The following is a 27859-nucleotide window of genomic DNA, read 5'->3' as shown; positions in this document are numbered from 1 at the left end:
TTTTGAAAAATATAAAATTTTAATAAAGGCTACATCTCTTAATTACAATAATTATTGTACCAAGTAATTTTCCTTAAATGAACTCTTTATAATGCATAATTTACAGTATAAGTAGAACAAAATGCCATGGCAAAAGTCATTGAGTACAAGACTTGTAATAAAAAGGCATAAAATAGATTTGTACATAAACCCCTTTCAAAAAACAAGGGAAAGCTTGAGCCCTCAATATAGGGCGATACACGGAGTGGGACACCGTGCAGGTACAGGTACTGTACTGATTCAAAGTCAAGCACTAGAGATAGTGGATTAATACTCTTTTGTCGTACGATATATACAGACGTATAGTACAAGTAACAACGGCAAACAGAATGTACAGATTAACTTAACACAAAAACCCGAACGTCAAGATGAAGGTGTCTGGAGGAAAGGGTGCTGCTAGGTCTTCCCACCACTGTTCGCTTCTTTGCAGGGCAGGGGGGTGGTTTCCAGAATGGTTCGGGTCCAAAGACTAATTTAAAAAAAAAAAAAAAGAAAGAAAAAAACAACTCCAAGGAATTATTTCCATCAATCACACTTTGAACCACAAGGTTCTAGGAAGCCCCTGGCTTGGTGGAGAGCTACAAGGAGCGACAGGATGGATCTGGGGCCCCAGGGAACCCTCCTCTCCTCTGCAGTGGATCGCCCCATCCAACATGACCCCAAAATGGCGGTGATGTTGCAACGTAAGTCGAACCTCAAGACCTTTGTGACAAAATAGAGCAGCATAGGAAAAAAAAAAATGCACCAATTTTTGCATGTGTCAATGGTAGGGCACCATTTGAAAAAGTCTATCTTCACTTGGAGAAATGCAGGGCAGAGCATAATTCCTCTTTTAATGGAGAAAGCATTAATGCGCTCCTAAGCTCAACTCCTAAGTTTAGACAGAATAATGAAAACTTCCTCTCCCCCCTTCTGTGTTTAAAGCAGCATATCCATAAACCGGGGACAGGGATAATCAACTGTTCAATAAATATCAGTAAGGATTCCTGCTCAGGTAAGCTATACACAGTTTCTCTTAGTTTATGGATTTCAGATCCCTAGGAAGTCATATATTATGTATGGCAGTCTCTCAAATACAGTCAGCTTCTTCAATAGCCAAGAGTGGTCATGTTTTCAATAAATAGTTCAGGCTTTTGTTATCTCAGTACCCAGCTTGTGATTAATGAAAACCAACCTCCCCCCACCCTCCCCAAGGCCCAGTGGCCAATTCTTCCCTCGACTTCGTCTTCACTGTTGTTGTTTTTTTCCTTCAAAAATGTTTCATCGCGGTCGCTCTCGTCTGAGACCTTTCGTGCGGGCTTCAGCCCCACAGTTCGCCAAAGCCAGACCCGCAAGGCTCAGTCGATCCTCTCCACTTTCCCCAGAATCCTGCCTTCATACATGGGGAGCACCGTCTCATCGTCCCAGATCTCCTCAAAAACCGCTCCACAGGCGAACTCGTCGCTTGCTTTTTTGAAGTAATACCTTAAAAGGAAAACACAAAAAGCACCTTGGTAAACATGCATTTTCTACTTTAAAAGAAACTGAAGTCAACACTCAGGACTGAGGTATCTTGACAATTCTACTACAGCAGGTGTGCAGTCAACTTCCGCCCTGATCGGATTCAGATGGCTACCGGGGCAGGCCGAAGGGCACAAGCGGGCGGGTCGTGTGTCACTCCGGAGGAGAGCTGAGCACCCTGTGAGCTGCAGCCTGGGCAGGCTCCCCCTGCAAACAGCTCTGAGGCTGCGGTCGTCAGCCCAGAACTGCAGACACCGACACACACGTGAAAAGCACACTTTGCAGTCCAGAGCCGCTTCTCTCCCCCCTTTTCTTTGGGGGATGGGTGGGAAGGGCAAAGCTAGCCTGGAGTTCATTTGTAGCAGCCGCCGAGAAGAGGGTCCCTCAGAGAGACCCCGGACTCAGCCAGCCTGAACCTGGAGAAGCCTACGGAAGGCAGACTTCAGTTAGTTCATCAGTCTGGATGGAGGCTGACACCTCTTGTCCTTCTCACCCTCCAGTGCCCAAGTGCCAGATCTTTCAGCGGGTCTCTGGCACAGCCATGGACCAGCCACCGCAGGAGGCAGGCCGGCCCAATCCTGCTTCCCAGGGTGGCAGACAGCACCAGCCCCTCTTCTCCCCAGACCCCGCCTCCTCGCTCATCCACCCCCCCAGGGTCAAACACTAAGGGCCCTTCCATTATGCCTGTTGATTAAAGGGTCCTTTTATCCCACCCCAGCCTTCTTTCTTCTAAGGCTGTTTAATTGTATGGACTCAAATGACCAGTTTCTCTGACAGGCCTCTCTCCGGAGAGTCCCATTGGGATACAATGGCTGTCCTCCCGGGCCCCTCCCAAGGAAATGAAGCGAAGTCCTCTTCCGTCCCTGTCCCCAGCAAGGAGACCCTCGGTCAGATTAAACTTGCCCCTGCAAGCTGTCATCTTCAACCAATAAAGGCCACTTACAGTCCCCTAGGGGGAGAGGGACAGCCTCTTTAAAAAATTTAATTGTGTCTCAGGGTTATGGTTATTTTTTCCTTTTTTTTCTTTAAAAAAAAAAAATTCCCCTTGGTTAGAGTTAAATTTTTTTCTTTAATGAAGGCAAGCCAAATACTTTCATAAGAGATAAGGCTAAATAAAGTGAAACAGCTGGGTTTAGTCAAGGTTCTTTGTTTTTAGCATTCCCGGTCGAGCTAAAGATTTGGGGTGAATAGTGCGGCTCTAAAAGGTCAGTGGTGAAAACGCTTCATATGGGGGGTCAGACTATCTGAGGGAGCCTGAGAGGAGATGGTGAGAAAGTGGGGAGGGGCGCTGGGCACAGGAGACCCCGGACAGCAGGCACAAGTTACTTTTGCCAATTCCGATGCCCCCTCAGTCATGCCCCTCCGTCGGGGTCACCAAGTTGGGCTTTCATGGCAAACACAGTGATCGTTTACATAATTGCAACCTCTTCCAGAGAGGAGAGAGGCAACATTCCCTTGGTCCCACCCCCAAGACTTCAAAAGTGCTCACTGCCCTCATTTTCTCCGAGAGACGGGCTTTTCCACTGCAACGTGCTTTATGTGGCAAACTTTGCTTTCTTCTGACATCTGGCACCAATAGCGTCTGGCACGTCTGGAGGGGCTGTTCTCCTTCTGAACCCCTGCCATGGTGAGATTACTCAATGCAGCCCAGGTCCCCCATCCACAGCCCCATCTTTGCCGGGGTGTTTTTTTACCGTGGGGGGGGGGGAGTGAGGGGGTATGAACTGAATGTTGGAGCACCACTCCTGCTGGGGGTGGGCCAGGCATGGCACCCTGTGCCCCTACCACCCAGGAGGGCAGTGAGTGGGCTCTGGTCCCAGAGCTAGTAGAGAGAGATAAGGGGCTGGGAAGGGCTTGGCTGCAGCCTGATCCAATCAGTAAAGAATTTGAGCGTCGACCATTTGTGTAAGTCTTTATGCATTAAAGGGGAGGCCGGGGCTTCAAAGCTGGGCTTATTAACTGTGCCGTAGAAAAAAACTCAGAGCCAGATGTGGCCGGAGTGGCTGAATACAGAGACGCCCCTGTAGCCCCTCTGCTCAGTGCTCCGTGGCCCTTCGCCCCTGAAGGTCACCTGCAGTTCCACTCAAAGTCCAGCCAAGTCAAAGCTGAGGTCAAAATGAATCCCCGGAGGGGCACACTTGTGTAATTAGTTTCACCTTGTGTCTGTTCATGATTTTAAAAAAAGGCAGCCCTGTTCCCCAGTTCTTTTCATACATTTTCAGAATTGTCTCTGCCCAGGTGTAAACCGGGAAGCTCTACGCCCAGCTCCACGGCCTGCTTGCCATTCACCTACAGGGCCCCGGCCCCAGCCCTTCCCCTGACACCGGAATCAGCTCCCAGGTGGAGGTGGCTGCTCAGGAAGGAATGGGTATTGGGCCCCAGAGGTGGCCTTGCCTGGGTGCTGGAGCTGGTGCCCACCAAATGGCTAAGGGCCATTTGAGTTCTCCACTCCTATCCCCATCTTGAGGCAGCAAAGGGTTGGTGCCTTCCGGGCACATACTGTGCTCTTCCTTAAAATGTGTGCCCGGGTACCTTACCTGCCTCTCCCTTGACCCAGCCCTGCATACTACACCCAGGATATGGCTGGGAAGAACCCACAGAGTCCCTTGGGGTGAAAGCCATCGATTGAGTAGCGAGGGGCAAGTGAAAAAGAAATGGCCTAGGGCTGGTGCTCAGCTCTTTAATCCTCTCCAGGGCCATGAAAGACCAGGGCGGGCATCTCCATTATGTGGACTGGAGGGGGACAAGTTCCCTTCCCAAGGTCCTGGCAGGAAGAGCGGCCAGCCCTGTCCACCTGGTGCCCAGCCACAGGTCCTGCCGTCTCTCTGTTATGGACAAAAGATCATTCCTTCCCATGACGCATAAGACTGACTGAGGCAGAAAAGCCGAGTGAGGAGAATGCTGCCTATATTTCAAGGCAATGATCTCTGCCCTTCCCTACGCCTGCATGTGGACAGTCTCTCCTACACCCAAGCCAGGAGAGCCATCTTTCGGTCTCCTAATTGGTCTGCGTGTGTGTGTGTGTGTGTGTGTGTGTGTGTGTATCTTTTTCTCCCCTCTCCCCATCCCCCACTCCGCTCCCTTTTAGGCACAAGATGGCCCAAGCCCAGCTCTTCTTCTCGCAAAGGCAACTGCCCCCTTTCTCCTCAGTGTCTTGTTCACCTGGTAGAAAAAGCCCGTCCAGGTCCCCACAGAGCCCTCCCAGCTGCTGCTGCTGCTGTGTTATTTCTGGTAGTGGTGAGGGGAGAGAGGAAATGAGAAGGAACCAAAGCGTCAGAGAGCCCACCTCCATGGCCTCCCAGAGCGCTTCCTAAGCCCCCTCCCGCCTGGCCCCTCCCAGGTCTGGCCAGGCCAGTGAAGTGACTGTGGCTCTTGGTTCTGAGCAAACAAACTCTGGAGCAGAAAGAAGCCACAGGACTCTTACCTATAATTTCCCTTTTTGCTGAGCTGCTCTTTAAAGTGGCCCAGGGTCAAGCTCTGAGCCTTCAGCATCCTCCTGTACGGAATTTCTTCTCCACAGAAAAAGTAAGTGACGACCAACTCGCTGGCCTGGAGCACGTGGACCCCTGCTGGTTTCTTTGGCTCTTTGTGACTGCAGATAAGATGGAACACAACCAGTTCAGCATTTGAAGGCAGCAAGCAAACTCTCTCTCTCTTTCTCCAAACACTGTATCCAGAGGTAAAGTGAGGCTGTAGCTATAAGCTCAAAGGGGGCTTGGGTCTGGGGCCCCCATATCACAGAGGCAGCCACCTCTGATAGGGACACAGTCCAAGCCCAGATCACCTGTGTGGGGCACACAAGAAGCGACACTCTCCTTGGTTGTATAAATTGCTATTGTTTTTCTCACCACCACCAAATGGGGGGACAGGGCAGTGTTTCAGGTGGGCACAAGTGGGGTGCTTGCCATGAAGAGAGGAGAAATGACCACAGAGCCATAGGGACAGTCACCCCGACCAGGGTGTCCTGCAGAGACCAACTCCGAGCACCTCTGGGATGGCATGAACTCAGAATGCTGGAACCCATTCATTTTGACTTCCCCATTTATTCTGAGTTTTTGTAGAGTGGCTTAAAACTTTTTTTTAAAAAAAGTTGCAGGCCCGTACAGCTGGTAGACTGAAGGTCAACCAATTAAAACCAAAGGGTCCAGGGTGGTGGCTTATTCAGGACTTCAAACATTGCACATTGCTCAAGATAAAGAAGCTAAGGGAAAAAACTTTAATTATTTAGACCATTTTAGATCTCTGCAGCAGATTTCTTTTTAAATACACCATCCTGTAATTAAATGAAGCCAGGCTTCTCTGGCCACTTGGCAAGAGTGTAAATTTACAAAAGGAATCACGACACAATTAGGGGAGATACTCTGTTTTCCCCAAGCGAAACAGCAAAGACCATCCTCTCTCCATCTCTGCAATGATGGGGGAGTCATGTTCCTGGGAGCCTGTGTCCCAGTGGGACACAGAGGTTTCCAACTTGCTAACTTGCCAGCTGAATGGGGACAACTTTCCCATCCGGGTTTGGGGTCCCTTTTATCTATCTGCTAATGGCTTCATGTCTCAGCTTTTCATATGTGTGTGCCCAGAAACTCTGAGCCATCCATCACTTTAGGAAGCAACACTTGAGTACAAGTCTTGATGCACTGCTCAGTGCCGGCAGGGTTTTCAAGAGCCTAATTTATGGCAACATCTGTGTTTACTGTTCCTTGTCACTAACACTAAAATCAAGGTGATTTTAGATACTAAAAAAAATTTTCAAAACTCATAACTGCAGATGGTGAATACCCTGAAATGCAAACCACTGGGTGGGTCTCAGCAATGCCAGGCAAAGACACTCACTCTTCTGAAGCCAGGCTTGGGCTGGAGAAGGGTGTGGTTCCTGTCTGACCAGTGGCTGAGTGATTCCTGTCCCTCTGCTGACTGGCCACGCAGCACCTGAGGACACAGCCAGAGCAAAGGATTTAGAGGTAAGCCTGCTGTCCCCAGGGCAAATGGGGGGCAGACAGAAAACTATTCTCTGTGGCCTCCTTAACAGACACACAGACCCGACTTCCGTCCATGGCGAGATCCAACCAAGGCCTTGTATTAACAATGGCGCTCGGAGGCCTGGAACCTGGGAGACGACATCTTGGGAACAGCCTCCCTAAGCCCCCTGGGAGCCCAGGACTGGAAACTGTCAGTCCAGGCCAAGGGCTGTAGGCCCTAGATTCCTCCTTAGTCATGGCTTCTTATACACTCATCTAACCAGCTTTAAACGATCTAGACATTTGTAAGGAATCACTGAAATTCATTCTCCTCCTTCTAGGCATGACTTGCTTAACAAAGAGATTCTGGTTAGCTCTTCAGGATGAATGGAACTAAAGCGAACAGTTTGTACAGATTGGAAAGGAGAATCTTATGCAGCCAGAAGCAATTCCTCCTTCCTGACGAAAGATCGAGACCCAGCAGAAAAGATGGCCCTTCCCTTAGCAACAGGCCAGGTCTCTACCTCTACACCCAACCCCTGCCTTTCACCTGATGCCTCTTGCACTCACCGTTGCTTTGGGGGTCTCGACACCTCAGCCAGCCTGCGGCAGGCCTCCTCCAACTGTGCCAGGGTGTTGGGTGGGGTCAGGGGAGGCATTGCAGGGTCCTGGGTAAACGGGTGGGCACGGGGGGCCGTGCGGAGGTGCCCGCTGCTGCCCCCCCACAGGTGGTGCCGGCCAGCTCGCTCGGCTGGGGATGCACGGGCAGACTCCAAGGGGTAGGCCTTTTTTGTGCTTTGGGCACTGAACAAGGAGTGAGGAGAGAGAAAAGAGAAAGAGAGGAATTAGGTTAGAAAAACTGGAAAATGTGACTTCGAGAGAAACTTCTCTGTTTTGCCTTCAGAGAGGAGAAAAAAATAACTCTACCATAACACGAACAGGGGGCGTTGCCAAAAACATGGCATTTTTGTGGTCTGCTCAGTCCAACGTTTAATATTAAGACGGCAAGAGCAAACAGTCACATTTGTTTCCGGCCAACTGCAAAAATAGCCATCCCCACAATAACCTTGGTGGTGGCTGCCCGACCCTGGTGGCGGCAACAGTGTTTACCTATGGGGCTTGGGCTTGCTCTGCCGCTCAGTCTCCAGCATCCACTGCCAGACGTCCTGAGACCTGTCTCCTTCCTCCCCGGGAAGCTGCAGTGCTCCGGCTCCTTCCCTGGCCAGCGGGGCCAGGCCCGGCTCCGTGCCTCTGCCACTGCGCTTGGGGAGGGTACTCCCTCTGCTGCCGCTGTGGGGAGCCAAGAACCACACGGGCCCAGAGAGCCGTTACTTCTCTGAGACTGCCCCCTTCGGCTGATGGGCCGGGGATACGGTGACATGCACCTGCGCTGCCCCCCTCACCCCCCACGGCTACGCCTCCCTCCTGGAAGTAAATGCCTCTGACCTCTGACCCCACCTCACACCTGGTTGGAGAGAAGCCCCAACTGGGACAGTCGAGTCTGCCCGGCACTTACCCAAACTGCTCTGCTGGCCCAAGCTCTGGAGCCTTGGGGTGGCTTTTGCATTTCGGGTAGCAGTAATACTCAGGACCCCCGGGGCAGAAGCAGCGCACCCTCTGGGCGGCCTCCGCCTCAATCTCCTCCTTCGTTTTGGGGACGGCGTGGTGGTGAATGTAGTGGTGGTGTACATGCTTCGTCATCTGCTTGGTCACGAAGCCCTTGGCCCCAAGGAGGGGGCAGCTGGCCGGAGAAGCTGAGGCCGGGGGCAGCTTGCCCCCAGGTGGGAGTAGGGGGTGGTACTGCGGGTGGTGGTGGTGGTCCGGGGAGCGGGAGCGGGGGCTATAACGGCCCACACCGGGGGACTGGCAGCCGGGGGTCTTGAGGACCCTGGACAGATGGTCGTCCAGAATCGTCTGTGGGTCCTCCTCATAGCTGCCGGAGGGCAGGAGGGAAAGGGGGTGCTGGGTGGGCACCCCGTCCCGTGAGCCCAGCGCTTGCTCGGAGCCTTCCTTCTCTTCATCCTGGAAGAGAAGACAGCAGAGGGGGGCACCCCATTAGCAGGAGGGACCGTTGGCAAGGCCTGGGGGGCAGGGCCGGGCAGGGCGGGGCCAGCACTACCTCTCGGATCTGCTGCAGCCGCTCCTCCAGGGTGTGGCGGCTTTCTAGCTCCAGCTGCAGTTTCTCCAGCCTGGAGATCAGCTCGGCCGCGAAGGCGGCGGGGTCCACGGGGGTCATCTCCTTGGGCAGGCGGTGGGTTCTCTACAGGGCGCGGGGAGGAAAGGGACGGGGGCGTGGTTAGCCAGCCAAGCGCACTGTAGCAGCGCTGGAGTGTCCTGGGGCCAGGGACGTGCTCGGTGGCTCCAGGTTGGGGCAGAGCTCGGTGGGCACAGCAGCCCAGGCTGTGGGGGAGCTTTATGCGCCGGCACCGCGGCCTTATGGAGCGCCATGGTCCCCACCAGCATTTGCCTTGGGCAGGAGCAGTTGGTCGCACTCCGAGAGGCCTGGCTTGTTCTCTCTGTAGTACAACCAGCCCATCAGTAGCTACTCTGAAGTAGAAAATCTTCAAAGGCTGTTGTCAAACATCAAAAAAAAAAAAAAAAAAAAAAAAGGCAGCCTCTGAGGCGGGGAGGGGAGAAAGACCAACTCAAGGAATAAAAAGTAGAGTCTAAACAGAAGAGGAGTTGGAAATTAAAAAAAAAAAAAGATTGGAAGGGAGGTGGGGGGGAGAGGAAAAGGGAGGGAAAAAAAGGGAGTCACGCGGCCGGATCAGAAGAAGTGGTAATTTATTTCCTGGCCGCACACAGCGCACCTTTGAGTGCGGTGTTGTCTCAACACTGTCCTAGATCTGCCTGCTTTTCTCCACCCCGCCTCCCGTCTCTTTGTACAGAAAATGAAGAAAGCTGCTGCGGGCTAGCAGAACACTGCTGAGTTTGGCTGCCTGAAGCTGATCTATCAAGGGAAAAGGGAACATCTCCAAATCAAGTGCAGAATATAAAAAGGCACCGAGATCGCCTGCCAACAGCAGCAAACAGAGAGAACCCCCACCGCCCTGCTTTCTGTCCTTCTCCTGTCATCTCTGCCACCCCTCCTCCTTGGTGGTTCTGCCTCTTTCCTCATTTCATTCTTGCGTTGCCCTTTTCTTTGGGGTGGGGGCAGCAAAAAGCCAACTTGCGAAGGTCAGCGTTTCCCCCAGCAGATGCGCAGGCCTTGCCGCGTCCACCACTTAGCGGCACAGCCTGGTGAGACGGCCCTTCTCACACAGGCTGGCTCTGTGTGACGCCCCCCATCAACGGGCTGGCTCGGGGAGAAAGTTGATTTGCACACCCCAGGACAAAATCATCTAACTTCCACACTTGGGCAACAGAACTTTATGAACACACGTACACCTCTGACCCATCAACAAAATTTTATGTCATCAATTCTGTTGTATTTGAGAGGAATTGTTAGGGGGAATGCTGGAGGGTTTCCAGAACAGCAATCTTAATATGCTAATTTTAGGACAGGGTTAGGTGTGCCCCAGACTGTGTGAGCAGCTTTCAGAGGAGGTGCACTAATGCAACAATCTGTGCACTAATGCAACACGGGATTAGCAATTCAGAGTGTTAATTTTCTAAATGCAACATAACCCATGAACCAATTGGATTCTCGGAAGCCAGCAGGAAGGATTCACAAACAGACATGCCACTCTACACTGGGCACTCTGCTCCCCTCTCTAAGCAGCAGGTTTCTTGTAACCTGGGTCTCAGCGTGTTACCAGAAGCACAGTTCCTGAAATGCAGATGGGAGGCTCTCTTGAAGACATGGGGCCACGTGCTGGCTGGCCTCTAGGACATGGGAATAGAAGGAGAGGTCCCAGAAAAGTCCTTTATGCCACATGGGCCTCTCATCTCAACCGCTGGAAGAAGCTGGTCATGGGAGCTTCACTTCCTAACACTTCACACTACGTGTAGATGTAACAGCGGGTACCAAGCAAGTTCTGGGGTTGGAAACAGACGAGATAGAATAACTGTTCCAGGGCTTCAGAAGCCAATAGGAGAAATGGCCGCGTAAATAGATAAATGGATGGCTGAAATGACCAAGCCATGCAGTCAACACAAGGAGAATGTCCCAGGGATGCGATTTTCCTCCCCCGGGAGGCAGAGAATCCTTAGCTTCTTCATTCATTCATTCATTCATTCATTCATTCATTCAATCAATCAACCAGTGTCTATTAAGCATTCATTATGTGCCAGGCAACTTTCTAGTCTCTGTGGATACGGAAGTTAATAGGATAGACAAAACTCCGTGCCCTCAGGGGGCTTCCATTCTAGCAGGAACCCAATGTGTAGCAGATTATCTGCTATCATGTCCTGGTTTCTGGGAAGGAACTGCTTCTGTTTCTTTCGCATAAAGGATTTTCTTTTTTGAACTGAGAAAATGCAAAGGTTCAAGGAGGTCATCTTGAGCCCCCCTCAGCTCAGCATCACATCCCAATGAACCATGTTCCAAGCCTTGCCTGGCCTTCCCTTCCCCCTTCCCCCTGGCAGATCCCGGCACTGCCCCTCCTACTTTCCCTGTTTCTCCTCTTCCGCCTCCCATCCCTCTTCTTCAGGACGCAGCGTGGCCCAAATCAGCCGCCTTCCCCGGCGGAGTATACTCACCGGGAAATGAGGTAGAGACACTTGGCCATTGGCCTTCACGCTGCGATGCATTTCTCTCTGGAGCTGTTTCTTACTCCCCACACGATAAGGAGGGATTCCATCTCTAAGGGAAGGGAAAAGACAGAACCCACAGCTCACAAAGGTGCTTTCAGCACTCAGGATGCTCAAAAGCCACGCAGATATCCTGCCACTGGACAGGGTAACACACCCCCACGGGAGTGTGTCACCTGTCCCAGGCGCCATGGTTGTTCCCACAGGGAAAGATCAATCTGCAGTCCAACTGCTAAACCTCCTGCCTATCCATCAGCTTTGGAAATGGCTCCCTCTTGGATTTTGGATCACTGACTTGAAAAGAGCTTGGTAAGCTCAACTCTCAGGCTGTTCTCTCAGAACTGGGTTACACTCCAGCTAGCCTGGTCAGAGTGAAGGCTCGCCTACTTTACAGGTGCCCCCAGCAGGAGACTCTAGGACCCCGCTGGTCCTCCCAACAGTCCATTACCCCAAATCAGGAAACCAGGCATGGCTTGCGGAGGAGGGTACTGCAGGAATAGGGCCCAGACTGACAGAGGGCTAAGCCAGGCATTAGCGAAGGCATGTGTAATTCTCCAACAGTCAACCTCTAAATTTCTTCCTTTTCTAAATCACCACAAGGGTATCTTTGGATCCCTTCCTTCCCTCAGCTCCAAACCCTACCACCTCCAACCGACAAAATCTCAAAGACACGTGACCAATGTGGGCATAAAGAGATTCTACTATGTGGAATTTGGTGCAATTCATTCAAATATTTAAGTACCTACTACGAGCCAAACCTTGTTCTAGGCACTGAGCAAGAGAGCCGTGAAGAAAGGGGGTAAAAACGCAGAGGACTGCCCTTATGAAGCTTATGCATTCTAATGGGATGGCCCAGGCAATAAGCCAAACTAAAAAAGCAAAATCTATAGTATGTTAGAAGGGGTAAGGACCATGACGAAATACACTGCAGGAAATGGGGAGAGGACTACTGCGGATGTGGGGCGGGGGGAGGCGGTTACAAGTTCAAGGTCCTCCTACCATCTGGTACTCACTGGCTACAGGCCATGCCAGGTGGTTCAGCGGGGTGGGGTATAGTGTCAATGTCCTTGCCAACATCCTCATCATGTATACGTACATGTATATGTACATGTATGTATATATACATACAATCATACATACGCACACACATACACACACACATATACAAAAGTAAGTGGAAGAGGTAAGACTAACTGCACTGCAAATAGTCTTCACTAGAAACATGAGCTGGAGTTGCTACGATTTTTTCTTTTAAGAAGGAATTTTGTTCTTGAAAGCCGTAGAATGGTCAAGGTGGGATCCTTTTCCCATCACTGTCCCTTCAGGAGGCCACTTATTTACAAAAGCCTCAGGATTCAAACAGTTCCTTACTGAAATCATACTTGGAGGCTGTAAATATTGAAACTAGGTCTTTGCCTATTTCCCTTCCCCTGGTGTTTTGTTCATCATGGAGTGGAAGGAAGAAAAACATCCCTGGCTCAGCAGCAGTGGGCGAAAACCAGCAGTGCCTAAAAATACCAGGAGCAGCCAGGGGTCGACCTCCAGCTCCTCATCCAAAATGCCCTGGAATAAGTCTGCTGACCTAGGCCAGAGCAGAGGGCCACTGTGGGGATGACGCAGATGATGGCAGCTGAGCTCAATGTGTTAGCCACACCTTATGGCTAATCACACTGAGGGTACAGGGGGGAGAGAGAGGTCAGTATCTAAAGCAGGGACTTCCACGCAGGGGTGAGTCCTATCCAGAGAGAGGCTGAGAGGGGCAGAGCTGGTGAGCACAGTGACAGGCCTTGGCCAGTCAGCCAGTGCAGGTCGAGTCACCCAGGCAGCCTCCTACTAAGGCCTGGGACTTGACCGGGCCCTTGAAAGCCAAGGATAAAAGTTCGAAGTCCAGAAACTTACTGAATCACCTGGAGCGTATTTACCAAAACTCAATGTTTTCACCGTGGGATTGTTTACAAGACATGGTAGAAAACGGGCTGTCACCAGCATACCTGGCTTGACCAGTAACCATATTCCACACCACACCATATGACTGACTCAATCCAAGGCTGCTGGCCCCCACGTACCGAGTTCCCACTGTGGGTCAGACACCTCTGACCGATAACCCAACTTCATTCTCACAAAACCCTTAATTCATCACATTGTACAGATGGCCAGGGTCATAGGCTCTACCAGTTAGAGCTAGGATCCAAATCCAAGCTGCTGTTGGACTCCAGAACGGGCATCCTTAACAACCTACACCCCCAACCTTCTCCACTGGAGAAGCCAAGCTTCCTGACTTGTCTGAAAGTCAGGGGGCATCATTTCCTATGCCCCATGGAGTCACCTAACATTGTGAGGAGATAAATGGGAGATTTGAGGGACATTCTGGAAAGCCATCCCCACCCCACTTAGTACTCACTGGCTATGGGGCATGCCCGGTGGTTCCCGAAGCCCAGTGAATATCCCCATTTCTCACCGAGAATCCCTGTTGGGATGAGGGTGGGGGGTCCCCCAGATTGGGTCTCATGCTAGTTTAACCAACTTCTGCTGCCCTCAGGCTGCAAGACAGTGTCCACACCCTTCTCCTGAGCAGCAACTCATCTGAGACTTAAGAAGAGTGGACGGTGCTGCTCCAGGCCTCTTCCTGACAATCTTGGGGGGCAGTAGTCAAGCACCCTATGGACCCCACCGAGACACATGCAGGGCTTCAAGAGTCCTAGAGGAGGACGCACCACACCCTCCAAGACTGTCCTTGAGTGTCCTCCAGTAGCCTTCCCGCTTTGCGCCTTTCCTCCCAGACAGAAGTCAGGGACAAGGCTTTCACACCTCTTTTTCTTTTCCATATAATGTAGAAAGAAAAGAATCGAGGGATGTAGATATGGGGCGGGGGTGGAGCAGGTCACTGGCCGATGAACGGCCAGAGGAACAAATGATTTTTTTAAAGCATCCCCCCAACCAATACACCCCCCCCCACGCTGCCCAGGGTAGCTGAAGGACCCACTGCAGGAAAAAGGAGATTTTAACTTTAGAGGCTCAAAGAGGCATGACAGGCGCCTTCAAGGAAATGTGGCTTTAATTCTCCCCCAGCCAAGAATCTTCTCCCAAAACAGCCCCTCATTCCAGAAGGGGGCCTCTCTTCTTTTTGTGCAGGCTCTCACAGTGTAGGATCAGCTTCCCGGCTGCTCAGAACTGGTAGTTGAAGAGTGCCCGAGTTTCGGTCCCTATACAGTCTCCTTTCATTATAAACATTTTAGCTAACGAGCCCGCTGCCAGGCCCAGCTGTTTCTGGGGGAGCACCGGTTTTGAAGTGTGGACTCCACTTAGCTGCCATTTAAGCCGAGCCAATTAGCTTAGCCTTTTGACTCTGCAGTGCCCAGCCTAACCTGAATGTCATTTTCCGGTGGCTTTGAAATAGCAGGCTCATGTGCACCGGCGCCCACTCACATTTTCATTTGGCAGCCTCTCAGAGGGCCGCCTCTGATCACAGCCAACATCAAACGCCTGGTTTGTAAGATAAGGTAATATTTGAAGCTCACTCGGATGCTTTCCCTGGTGTCCAAAGTAAACCCATAAATAAGATATAAGGAAATACAAATAAATAAATAAAATAACCTGTGCCGCTCTCTGCGGGAAACGTGCGGAAAGCATCTCGCACTGATTTTGTGACCCGCCCGCCCCCCCACGCCAGAGCAGATGCAGCCTGTAAGTCAGGCGGACCCGGCTTTTTCTAAGAGCAGCTCTGCGCAAAATGAAAAGACAGAGAGACGTTTCCACGCCGTCTATTCCTAGCTTTCACAGCGCCTGGCTGCTGAGAACAGAGCAAACGACCTGCTGCTTCTGAGGTTTTCAGCCCCCTTGCTTCATGCTCCCAGGCCTGATGCCCAGGAATGCCTGCTCCCCCCTCCCCAAAACCCTTCTGTCCCCAGCACTTCCAGACTGGGGTTTAGGACTTTGTTGGGAGTCTGGCAGCTAACTTTCAAAAAAAATGAAAATGCCATTCCTTCTGAGAATGCAGGTTTCAGAGTAATGGGCTTGTAAAACAGCCTTCTCAGAGGCCCACTAAGAAGAGCCAAATCCCAGCCATCTTTAACGGGGCTTTTTACTTAGTGGGAAAACAGAAGTCAGCAGTGGCTTTGGGCGAAGGCAATGATTCCTTTAAAGCCCCTGGCCGCTCTGTTCCTCCAGGCCCCGGTGCACAGGTCCCTGGAATAAACACGCGGGGCCAGCCCTACCCAACTTCTACCCAGGCCTCTTGCACAGGCCCCTGGGACTTAATTGGTTCTGTCGCAAATGAGACGATTGCTTCCCCCAGCTTATGTCTAATGAACTCCAACCTTCTGGAGTCTATTGAAGGCTGCCTGTGACTCCTTCTACCCCCTCCCCAACAGCATTCCCTCCCCACCTCCCAGCAGGGCAGCCAGCCCCACTCCCCAGGCCCTCACAGCCCCCCCTCGCAGCCGAGCTGGCCATTGTGACCAGGAGAAACAGCCAGGACCTTTTCATGCTTTATGGGGCGCCCCTATTCACTTGTTCAAGGAAATTTCAAAGGGGCCTGCTACCCTCTTATCCTCTCTAAGCTTCCCCGGATGAACAATGGGCTGAAAGAGATTCAGTTCGGCTTTTCATCCCCCCCCCCCCAACACACACACACTTTATTTCTCGCTCGGTGCTCTCATCTGCCAGGCCCACAATTGGCAGAGCTCTGAAGAGGGGTCTAATCCCAGCCCTGGGAATCCTGGGTGACCTGCCTGACACTGGGCAGATCATACACACCCAGGGTCAGCGGGCCAGAAACGGCCATGCACAGCCCAGCTTTCAGGGCATGCCAAGTCTGCTGGGCAGGAGAGCGGGCGTGGGGTGGGGCCTTGGCGCCCCCCACCCCCACCTCCAGTGCCTGGCAGCTTGAAACCCACAGGAACCTCTAAGCCCAAACACACATCCCATCCGAGGGGCTCTTATTCTGAAGACCCCATCACCCCCATTATAGGCAGCATGAGGCAAACAGCCCTGGACAAACCATTCTCGGGAGAGGATGGTCCTGCACTGGTGAGAAATGCCCTCCCAGTTGGTAGAAACACACCCAAGTGAGTCCAGCGGCCACGGCCCCATCTTGGTTGGGAGAAGGCTCAGCACCACGCAACGTGGACGTCAGGAGGGTGAGATCCAATACCACGAGCCCCCAGGTCTCCCAGCCTCCCAGGTGCCTTCTCTTGGCGTTGGCATCCTGCTTTACTCATCACCAAGGTAAGGCCGCTTCAACCCGGGAGGACGCCCTGAGATTCTACCACTTGGGACCCAGGGGGACGTCCTGTGCCCCAAAGAGAAAGGTGCTAAATAAATGAGGGGTCTGCCCTCTCGGCTCTGTACCAAAGGGGACCTCACTCCCAGAACAGCTGACTCGCAAAGGTAACGTCTCTGGTCCCTGAAAGTGGCTTTCCTGTGCCTCAAGTCACAAGTTCTTTAGATAAAGGGGAGAAGGGTGGGAGTTTTAAGGTCACCTCTATAAAATTGAGGAAGCTTTTCTTCTGGGAAGGGGATAAAAGAAGAGGGGTGAAGTGGGAGGGTGCAGGGGAGAAGTTAGAACTTGCTCCCTCCCCCCCCTCCCCCAACCCATTAAAAAAGAAGCAGTGTGAGAAATCACTAATAAAAACAAAAGAAACACAAAGTGGCTCAAAGGTCTCATTATCAATAGGTCCTAAAAACATGTCTCATGTTGGAAATGTTGGTGCTTGGGGGGTAGGCAGAGGGCAGGGGCCTATATCTGGCCTGGATCTGAGTTCTAGCTCTAACAGGACAAGCCAGGAAGCATGGGCCATACTTCCTCATCTGGAAGTCACACGGGACTGCCTACCTTTCTGATTGAGGCTCAAACATGTATGGGGACCGCATCCAAGTTACCTACCTCATCATGAACCCAGAATACCACGTCAATGATGGGGAGCGAAATGCAGGCAAGGACCAGGAAGCAAGCCAAAAATAGTCTCTAAGAAAACTAAACAGAAGCCTTCTGGTTGTCACTTAAGTAAGCTACCTTTGACGGAGGAGATTCATTCCGTGCCCTCATTCAAGTCCAGCTTCCCCTTATTTTACACATAATGCTAAGTAAGGCTCCCACACAATCCACAGAATAATAAAAGCTGAAGGAGTACTGCTGCTAACAGCAAGCACACAGACAACAGTGGAAAAATGACAGCAGGCAGAAAGACGAGAAAATACAAAACCTGCTTTTGGCAAAGGCTGGGGGTGCCGATATATGTAAGGGCAGGCAGCCTTATACAAGCTAAGACAGTACTGCAACACAGTATGAAAACAGATCTTGACGTTAATTATTGTGACCAGGAAATAAATTATGCCTGTCTAATATTCTTCAATAAAGTCAGAGCAAAAACATATTAAGAACTATATCCATCAAAGTATATATATGTATTTTGTATTTGAGTATGGCTATTAAAAGCCTATATGGGAAACTTACTTCTGGGGAACCCCTCATTTCTCCATGTTGGATGACAGACATATATACCCTTACTCTGTTTTTACCCATGCCAAATGCTATTCTTTTATTAAAGTGGAATGTTTCACCTTAAGGATGTCTCTTTCCCTTTACTAACAAGGGAATCAGAGATAATACAAAAGCCACAGAATTTTAATCAATAATAGAGTCCCAAACCAACCTCATCAACTTTCCTTCCAACTGGTTCCATGCCACAGGCCAAGCAACAGGACATCTGGCCAAGAGAAACCAGATAATTTCAAACAAACTGGAAGAATAGATGGTCCAGTTTTTAGGAAGGTAAAAGGAACAAACTCTAAATAAGTGTGCCAGAACTCAAACGGTTCAATGGCGTGCCTTTCAAAATGGTTCCCTTAGTGGAAGAAAATTCCTACTCAAAACGATTTGTGGAAAAGCCTTCAAAGAACATTTCTAGAATGGTGGTTCTCAACTGGGTATTGCGTGAGAAGCTCTTGGAGAGTTTTACCCAAGTGCTGCCTCCTCCTCAGGTCTCCTAAATCAGAACCTCAAAGGATGGCGGGAGATGGGCACACCCTGCCCACACACACCTATGAAACTCACGCAGAATGTGACTAGTTCCCCATCTGCCGAGATCACCATTGCATGACCTCAGATGTCATAAAACTCACAGCAGGATCCTGCCTGATGGCCTGCTGACCTCGTCAGAACACGCTGATGACTTGATTGCTTTCAGAAATCAAAGCCATCCATCTGCACAAGATCCAACATGAGACATGGCTTTGGAGGGAACCCCGACTTAGGGGTAGAACCCTCACCTGACCCAGAGCAGGCATTCCACCAACGCTTACTGAACTGAATGTCGTCCCACATCCATGAAAGGACATTACCCACAATGGCCCTCTAGAGAGTTCTGGTTCTGACTCCTACCTTCAATGCCTTTTCTTTCAAAAACAACGAACACCTAAACACAACCATTCTGGTGTCATCCCATCCCCACCTGTTGGTTCTGCAATGGGACACCTGGTTTTCAAGGGCGGCCAAGCACTTCGGCCCATAGGGACAGCAGGCAAAATGACAACCAGAAGATGGGCTGTGAAACTCAAGGAATTTGTAGATATTCATCTTAACCTTCTACCTTGCTTTAGTTTTCTTCTGTTAGGCACCATCCAACTTCCCTTTCAAGGGTCTAAGCTTAACACTGCCCAGCCTACCACGTCACCTTCCTCAAACAACAGAACAGCTCTGGCACACTCACCTCCCACCAAACGTAGAGAGGTAGAGAGAGACAGAGAGACAGAGAGACAGACAGACAGACAGACAGACAGACAGACAGACGGGATTTGGGAAGCCAGGTGAGGACGGTGGGACTCTGGCCAGCTGGGTCACTCTGCCACCATGTACATGAAGGGGACACCGGATACTTACACGCTACTGTCCGTCATGGACATGGAGTCATCGGTCAGTGCGTCGCTGGATATCTCACTGTCATTGGCACTGGTGGCTGGTGCAAAGACGTAGCCAGAACCTACATGGTATGGGTGAACAGGGTCGCTCCTCTTGAAGGATCTGCGGGAAGAGGACAGCAGCAGTGCATCATGGCTTCTCACCAGAAACCCAGGTAGCCAAGTGCATGATCCTACAATCTGTTGTTCAATGCTAACCTGCCACCCGGAGCCACGTGCTCATCTGGGTGGAAAGCAGGGGCCACACAAGGGGCCTGCTGAGCCCTGACTCGGCCTGGGGAGAAAGCAGGCTGGGGACCTCTGCCCCCACAGGTGGATCTGCCAGGGGGCAGAGGACCCCAGGGGAGACAATGGAGGAAGGACCAGGACTCTGCTCTAGGAGGGGAGGCTATGGAATGAAAGAGGGGAGGAAGCCAGTGCAAATGGAGTGTCTCCCCTTCCCTGTCTGCTATCCACGCCTGCACCCGAAGATTACAATTTCAGGGCCCCAAGATAGCTTAAGCTTTCACGATAGCTGTTAGCATAGTTCTGAGATGCAAACAACTGGAGGTCTGGCTCAGCCTTGTCATGTCAACCCTGGGCCCAGTGAGCTAGACAAATGGGACAGAAAACCTTACGACAAACAACGATCCCATCCCATCCCATCCTGCGCGGGGCCTGTGTGTGCCTTTCCCCCACCCAGGCCTTCCTCCCCCAGGGCTGGCTATGGCCAGCAGGATTAAAACGAGCAGCACAGCTGTTTTAAAGGAAGATCCAGGCCCCTCCTCCAGTGTCTCCCACCCTTTTGTTTCAGTGGCCTCTGCCTCCCCATTTTGCCCTCTTGATCTCCTCCCAGAACAACCAGTGTGCCTGTCCCCTGCTGGGGCGCATTCCTCTTGTGTCACCAGCGAGGGACTTAAGTGTGGGGGGGTGGTGGTGGTGGTGGAAGAAGGCGCCACTAGAGTCTTCAGGGTGCAGGAAAGGGCCTGTAAAGCCTGAAGGCCTATTTACAAAGACCCAGCAGACTCCACTGAGCCCAACAAGTCACACCAATAGCAAAGAAATCATTTGGAGGAGGAGGGATTGGCTCAGAAAAGAGAGCCTGCTCTATCAGGCCACTGCAGGCAACCTCTAAAGATGACCTTGAGGTTGGCAGATGCAAGGGACTCATGAAAGGTCCGAGCAGTCTTCTGCATGTGCTCACCGAGCTCCTATCCCCCTACTGGGTGCTCAGCAGCAGACTGGACTCTGGGTACCCAGGCCTGGTCTCTGGTCCCCTGGCACCCACGGCCTGGTAGGGAGACGCGTGTCACCATGACGTGGGACGAGGGGACTCCATGAGGGAGGCAGACACAGTGTTATCACAGGCCGACGACGGGGGGCACACCTTTATACGCCTCATCTCATTTAGTCCTCGCAGCCACCTGAGGGAGGACGAGCCCTGCGCCCATTTTACAGGTGTGTCCTTCGAGGTCCCACGAGCACAGCAGCCTAGCCTGGATCACAGTGCTGGGACTGATCTGTCTGGCTCTATCTCAGCCCCTCCTTCTGTCTCCTCATGCAATGACTGGCCTCCACATCTGTTAAATCCTAGAGTTAAGAGGCAGGACGAGTGGAGGGAGTTCTGGGCCCGCTAATGACGGAGAGGAGGTTTGTAGCTGGGTGGCCGGGATGGCTCCCGGGGACAGGTGGGAGCAAGGTGAACCTTGATGGGTGAGCGGGAACTCAAGGAGATGCCACCCAGGACCGGGAAAGGGAAAAGCAGTTAAATGTCTTTCCCAGTCTAGGGCCAAGCTAGCTGCGTCAGGAAGGGGCAGGGACAGGAGGGGGCCTGAGGTTTTCCCAGCAGCAGAGGGTGTGCCACCGGCTTGGACTGGATGGAGGGGTGGGGGCGGACAGGGAGTCCATGCCACATCTGGGTGTGAGAGCTGCAACGGGGGAGGGGGTGGGGAGCTTTGCGGGATGGAACTGAATGGGGCGGAAAAGGTGCAAGAGCTGGTCTCTGTCTTTAAGGAGCTTGCACTCTTGTAGCTGGGGTGACAAAACAAACAAGAAAACTTATATTCAGAGTCATACCATTTTAGTCAGAATGAATCTTAGAAATGATCTGAGCCAATCTACTCGGTTTAGAAATGTTAATAAAAACCAAGAGCTACCACTGACCGAGCACTTAGTATGGGCGGGGTCTTGTTTTTATCGCTACTGTATAGAGCACACAGTAGGTGCTCAATGAATGTCTGCTGCCCAATCCTCCTGCATCATCACAACCATCCAAGGAGGTATGGAGCCCCAGCTGGGGGCCAAGAGCCTTGTGGGAGACCTCCAGGCTGGAGACTCGGCCACACGGAACCCACATCTGGACTCCTGGAGGAGCTTGGTTGGCAGGGACCTTGACTCTGCTCTACTGAGCTAGACTCGGACATCAAGCCAGCTCTTTGAAGTGTTCCGCAGGTGTAGAACTGACTGGGAAATGCAAACAAGGAACAGCCTATTTGAGCCGATCAAATACCTTGGACTGAGTGAACTTGAACTGTCCCTTGACCGCTCCGGCCCTGTTCTCCTATCTGTAAAGGGTGAGAAGTCTCACCACCTCCCAGGATTTGTTTATGATGATTAAATGAGGATGGTAAGTTCTTCCATCCCCACATCCTCAATCTGGGATTCTCAGAGGATTCTCTCAGGGCTACAGAGAGGAGTGACAGCAAAGGAAGGGCAGTTGGTTTTTCTGGAGAAGAGAGGGATGAGGGGATGGTTCAGTAAAAACACTCCCCTAGTTGATAAGAGAACTCAAAAAGAGAAGGATGGTTCTGTTTGTCATCAGCACTAAAGGCAGAACAAGAGGAAATGGCCTTTCTAAGTCAGAAAGAGGAACACACTTCTTAATGGTCCAAGTGGAACCATGGAGGGAGGGGGGCAGGTTATGGAATCGCCCAAGTCTTTAAAATAGCCCCAAGTTCCCAGCTATGTTGTGTTTGGATGGGGCTACTGCTCAAAGCAAGACGGACAGGATAACTTCCTCAGGGTCCCTTCCTATCCTCAGGAACACAGTAATAAGTAAGTTCTGGAAGCCCCTGATAGGGAACAGAAAGCAAGAGGTGGAGAGCTGGCACTGGTTTAGCTCCCAGCCAGCTGGGTGAGCACAGGCGAGCCATAGTCTGTATGAACGTGGTGAGGGCAGGGGTGGGGGTGAGGGGAGTCGATATCCACCTAAAGCACACGCAGTTCAAACATGGCCATCTGTAAGTTCTCGCATCCTCTGAAAGGGCACTGTAATTTGGGGAATCACCATTTAATATTCCAAAAAGCCACCCGCCAACAGAGAGCTCCCGTAGCTCTCCTTCCTTCCGTGGTATTTATCATGACTTACAATTACACAGCGTTGGTGTGTTTACAAGCTGAATGACTATCTGGGCAACTGGACTGTAAGCTCCATGAGGGCAAGGGCCAGCTCTGTCCTCTTCACATGTGTCTCCCCAATGCCGCACGTGGCCTGGGGCCACCAACCACATGCAGCATTGGGGAGACACATGTGAAGAATGCAGCAAAACTTTTTTGAACCTCCTTAAAAGACCTGGGACCATCAAACGGGTTGCTGACGATTTTCTAAGAGGCAGAGTACAAGATCAAAACAGCCTTAAATAGCATTCAAACACTCTTTCCATCCCTTCAGTGTTGCTATCTTTGTGGTATTAACACATCAACAATGTCCCAAATATAAGGGTTAGAATTCAACCTCTACGGGGAGAAAATGACTCAAGAGACATTCCTCCCGCCCCAACAAAAAAGGCACCTAACTCAAATCCCATGTGTGCTCACAGCTCTGCACTCCTAGAACACATGGATCCCAAAATAAACTCGTCTCCGTTCGCTTCCAAAATAGAGGGCTACTGTGTGACCAGTCATTAAAGAAGGAATATACTGCTCTTAGCTCAGTTGACTGCAATAGACTATTTGGATTTTCCTACAATCATAACAGGATGAGGAAGAGGAAGGAGGAAGGGTTGTGGGGAGAGACAGAAACTCAATTTTTAAGAACCCCAAACTTTGTTAAAATCACTACATAATTTTTAAAAACTAGATTAGAGCTGTTTTCTTGTGATTACTTAAAAAAAAAAGGAAAGAAACTCGGCCATGCTACAGTAATTGTACCCAGATGCTTTGATTATTTCTTCAGGACTTGTGCTCCCAGTTGCTGGAAAGATTTTAAATTCCGAGGGAGCGTGGAGGCCCATGGTACAGATTTTATACTGAGCACACTAAGTTTGCAACTTCAATATGCAAAGGACTTTCAGCTGTCAGGCAGCAGAGGCTCCTGGGAGCTTAGGGAAGGGAAACGTTTGCTGCTCCTCCACCCCTCCCGACCTATTCTTCTCTCTTATCTTGATGGGATGCTGTGGCCCCTGCCCCCTCCCCATGCACCAGGGCAAAACTGCCTTACAGAGGGCACACAGAACTGACCTCTGGGGCCTCCTTCTGGGTCCCCTCTCAAAACAATGCCACTTAAAAAGCATTTGCTTTTAGGCTGTGTGGCTAGGACTTTCTGAAAGCCCTCTGACAATGTACTCCCCAAGGCCACACTCTCTTCAACAAGCGTTTTCTAAGGTATGATGGGGGCACTGGGCCTTGAGGAAACAGGAGAACTGTTACAAGTGTGTCTTAGCAAACTGCCTTCATCAGAGCTTCCATCCTCTAATTGTGGCCTACTGCTTCCAGCATATCTTTCCTATGGCATCATTTTCTTTGATAATTGAAGCCAAGCTTGATTCCAATGGCTTTGCACAAAAATGGGCCTCATCAGCGAGTTCTTTCAGAGAACGGGAGGCGCTTGGAGCCAGCAGAGGGCCATCTGCTGGGCACGGCCGATTTTAAGTGAGGCAAGAGCAGAGGGTCCAACGAAAGACAGATGAGACCGGCCTTGGGCAGGGACACCCAAGGAAGGGCCAGTGCAGAAAGGGAAGGACACAGGGAGAGCTCTATGTGCCCAACACTCTTCTCCTTCCCAAAATAAACGCTGGGCTGTGCTCCTAACCCCACCGCCCCCTTCGCACACACCTAGCCACTCTGTGTGTGTGTTTGTGTGCTGGGGTTTTTACACGTGCTTCTACCAACAGGTCACTCTTGCTCTTAGTTATTTATAGAGACCATCAAAAGCCCAGGCCTCCCACTCAACCACTCGCAAACCAGAGTCCTTCCCTCTGAGGATAATTCCTGCTCTTCCGTTCCAACTATTTATATTAAACCTGACACCAAATCAGTAAGGACACAAACAAGTCATTAAAAATGAGGCTCCTTTGAGGGCCCAGGGTAAATACAGGGCTTGGAAGACTAGCCAACGCTCGGGGCATCCAGCTGCCAAGACTACTCCTCGACAGCTGATGAAGGGAGACCCTCGGCAGGACTCGTGTTTTCTGTGTCATTCATTTTACTAACTTACTAAGCCTGTCCCCTACGCTAGGTACCTTGCTTGATGATTGTATTGGAAGGAGGACACTTAAAGGCTTAGATAGGATCCGTACATCCCAAGAACTACCTGGAAAGACAGACATAAGTTCAACAAGTAGAGAAAGTTGAGACATGGGAAGGGTGGATACTCTAAAACTTTATAATGAATAGGGACCAGAACGCAAGAGTCACCCTTTGAAAGTGGAATTCTAACCTGGTTGCCCTTTTCACATACCCAATTGTTGTCAGCATTCAATTATACTAATTATAATGCTTTACATCAGTTCAAAACACTTCCCTTTGCAAAGGACTTTCATGTTTATTATTTTGATCCTAATAGCAACCTATGACATAAACAGAAGCAGTGGTGCCTACTCATTTTACAGATGGCACATGGGGTTCAGAAAGGCTTAAACCCAGGTAGTAAGAAGTGGACAAGGCTGGGACCCAGCCTTTGAATAATTTGGGACACCTCTCAATACACCGTCCTACACTTGAATATCTTGCATGTTAAAAAGAAATTTGGATATGGATTAAATTCTTTTTGAAAATGCCCAGCTAACATACCTGGGCTTCATGAAGTCAAGGTGAAATATTTCATTTCAACCCACCAGTGGGAGAAAGCACCCAAGAATATAGTATGGCAACTCAAGAGGCAGATGGAAAGGTGCCATTTATATACCAGCGATGCCCACGGTTCACAGCCAAGAAGGCATCACTAGAAACACAAAGGTTCTTTGGCCCTGGCCTCCAAGATCAAAAAAGCTTCACAAGAGTAATCTCCTAAAAGTTTAATCCTAGAAATATCCCATCTGAGGCCTTTGGAAGGGGGAGGGGCACTCCATGGCTGGGTCTCTATTGCCCACCCACGAAGGGGAGGAGACAGAACAGGGTCCCGCCTCTGAGTGCTTTCTTACTGATGACATCCAAAACCACACCCGGTGCTATTTACAAAGGTGACACTCTGGGTCCTGACACCGGGAGACACAGAAGCCCCACTGTTAGCGGGCCCCAAGAGAAGCAGCCTTACCACAGGCCTTAAGTAATCTCAGCTACCACTGCCGAACTGGAGAGCAAAGAGGCCAGCAGAGGTTTGCCCAAAGGTTCACACAATAGAACAGGGTCGTAGCAGCGGGTTCCCAGGGATTGCCCGGCCACAGAGGCCATACCCAGTATCTTCCTTCAAAACAACCTGAAACTATACGCTTCAAGATGCTGACACAACTCTTCCAGGTGATCCTATACTTCCTTGCAAACGCCAATAGGTTCCACTTAGGTGTGTAGACCAGATGTCTGAGAGCGGCTTCCAAGGCTATAAGAGCGCCCCCTTGTGGTTGGAGAACAAGAATCAGCTGTCTCGGCCATCCCCAATCTCCGCTCCTAGGGCTCTGTCGGACCTGACTACTCTGCCCCTCCTCCTGCTGCTGCCGCCAGACCCCAGAGGCCTTCCCCTTCAGAGGGGCAATCTCCAGAGACAGCCCGGGTCCCTAACACACGGAGAAATACACAATGGCTAGCAAGATAAGCCATTCAGATAGCAATCAAGCGTCCACCCCCCCCCCTTTTTCTTACACGCCATCAGTTACAACCTAGAATTAAGAGGCTCCTCTCTTTTTGAACATTCAGAAGGGGAGAAAGAGAAAGAGAAAAACTCATTCCCACAGGAGGTCTGAAGTTGCCTCCAAAGGTCAAGAATCTTAAGACTTGGCTATTCTGTAAAGGACTGTTTGTCTTTGAAGCTTCAAAAAAGAGAAAGTACTCCAGGGCCCCAGTCCTCTCTGGCCAAGACCTCTGCTCCATCAGCAAAAGCAACGACATAATCAACTGAGGTCTGCCCCTTGGGCTACAAGAATTGAAAAACCTAGATTAATACACTAGCAGCCTCTAAAGCTAAGGGTCCTTCATTAGGGAAAGTCACAGGGCCTTCCCTAGTAAGGGGGGGGGTTTCTTCCTGGGTAAATGCCTGATTCTACAAGAGACCCACCAGCTCAGCTGTTAAGCCAATTGCTTGCTCTTATCTTTATGTAACAGTTCAAAAGACCCCACTTACCCCCACATCCAATGGGTACACACATTATTTCCTGTATCTCCACCACAACCCAGCTGCCTCCCTAGCCACATTAATTCCACTCTCTGCTGATTAGTGGTGAATGACCTCTTCCAAAACCGGTGCTGAGTGTATCTGGTGACTCAGCGACCAAAAGCTGCTGTCCTCTCTCTCTCTCAACCCTAAGACTGGCCCAGGATACTAAGTAACCCTCATTAATGAATACTGCTTGCCAGTGTTTGGATTTAGCACTGGAAGACTGCCGGCATCTAGCTGTGTGTACATCACTTTTCCCCACTATGAACAACAAAAAGCAAGATCAAAGGGTTCATGGCCAGCAGTCCTGGCTCTCGACAGACCTTTGTCAGCCTCGGCAGCACATCCACCCAACCGTCCACCCTACTTAACTCAAAACATCTGCAAAGTCCATATCATGCACCACCGAGCCCACCACCCTCTGCCAGTCTCACCTGTATCCATTTTCAACAGTTTCCGTGGACCTCACATTTGCTGTCGCCCTCAGAGTTTTGCTGGACAAGCCAACCACAGTGGGTGAAAGTTTGCACTTGAAGTCCGCACAAGTCCACTCCTCTTCTTCATTCAAGGTGGGGAGATAGCCACACACGACCTTTAGGCTCCCCAGTCCCCCGTTACTCATGTAAGCTGTGTTTTCTCCCCCACTCCTCACATATTCGAGGTATATATCAGAAGTCAAAAACATCTGGTAGGCATTTTCCTCCATCACCGACTGGATCTCAGTCTGCGCCTGGTCAAACATGATGGAATCAATCTGTTGCTTCTTGATGCCATCTCGTATGTAGGTCTTGGTGGCAGGTTTCAGCTGCTTGGAGACAATGCTGTTATTTTCGATGTACCTTTTGTAGATCGCTTTGGCTACTCGCAAAGTTTTGGTATCCTTCAGGTTCATCTGCCTGAATCCATTGCAGGCAAACCAGAAGTCTAAAGTATCCACGCATTTCTCCCTTTCCAAGAAAGTCCGGAAGAGATAAGCACCATCTTGATCTCCCAGCAAGGAGTGCAATGACTTGGTCCACCTGGTCAGAGGGGAATCCGGAGATGCACGCCCCTCTGGCTCCCCCAACCCATCCTCATTCCGCCTGGCGTTGGAGGAGACAGGCATGGGTTTGGTAACCTGGCCCTTTCCCATCCCAGGCTGGCACGGTGGGGTCTCCCCTTCTTCCCCCGGAACCGGGGGTCGGGGGGCATCTTCGCGGAAGCTGCTGCTGGGGTCTGGAAGGCGAGGCACCAACACAGCGCTACTCAT

General features: G+C 51.0%; 1 protein-coding gene across 2 annotated transcripts; it reads right to left on the bottom strand.

The window, feature by feature from the left end:
- On the bottom strand, positions 1-27859 carry AXIN2 (axin 2). 2 transcript variants are annotated; one of them, XM_074320628.2, is made up of 10 exons: positions 27045-27859; positions 19069-19209; positions 11139-11241; positions 8617-8757; positions 8014-8519; positions 7608-7787; positions 7068-7301; positions 6373-6468; positions 4964-5131; positions 1-1503 (listed from the first exon to the last, which is right to left on the bottom strand). In XM_074320628.2, exons 1-10 carry the CDS (start codon positions 27857-27859, stop codon positions 1377-1379), a joined length of 2511 nt encoding a protein of 836 aa, XP_074176729.1. In that variant the 3' UTR covers positions 1-1376. The 2 variants fall into 2 exon arrangements, with proteins under 2 accessions (XP_074176729.1, XP_074176731.1); XM_074320630.2 differs by lacking the exon at positions 7608-7787.

This window comes from Rhinolophus sinicus, chromosome 12 (genome assembly GCF_057876585.1).
Source record: "Rhinolophus sinicus isolate RSI-liver-muscle chromosome 12, RSI-T2T, whole genome shotgun sequence".
NCBI classification, from domain to species: Eukaryota; Metazoa; Chordata; class Mammalia; order Chiroptera; family Rhinolophidae; genus Rhinolophus; species Rhinolophus sinicus.
The sequence above is the reverse complement of the archived record's forward strand: the minus strand, read 5'-3'. Positions and strand labels throughout refer to the sequence as shown.

Bases quoted from the DNA above. Each gene is read 5' to 3' on its own strand.
- AXIN2 (XM_074320628.2), bottom strand. From the start codon at position 27,859: ATGAGTAGCGCTGTGTTGGTGCCTCGCCTTCCAGACCCCAGCAGCAGC. The intron at 8,520-8,616 runs GTAGTGCTGGCC...CTTCTCTTCCAG, and splicing joins GGCTGCAGCAGATCCGAGAG to GATGAAGAGAAGGAAGGCTC. The intron at 6,469-7,067 runs GTGAGTGCAAGA...CTGTGTCCTCAG, and splicing joins TCGAGACCCCCAAAGCAACG to GTGCTGCGTGGCCAGTCAGC.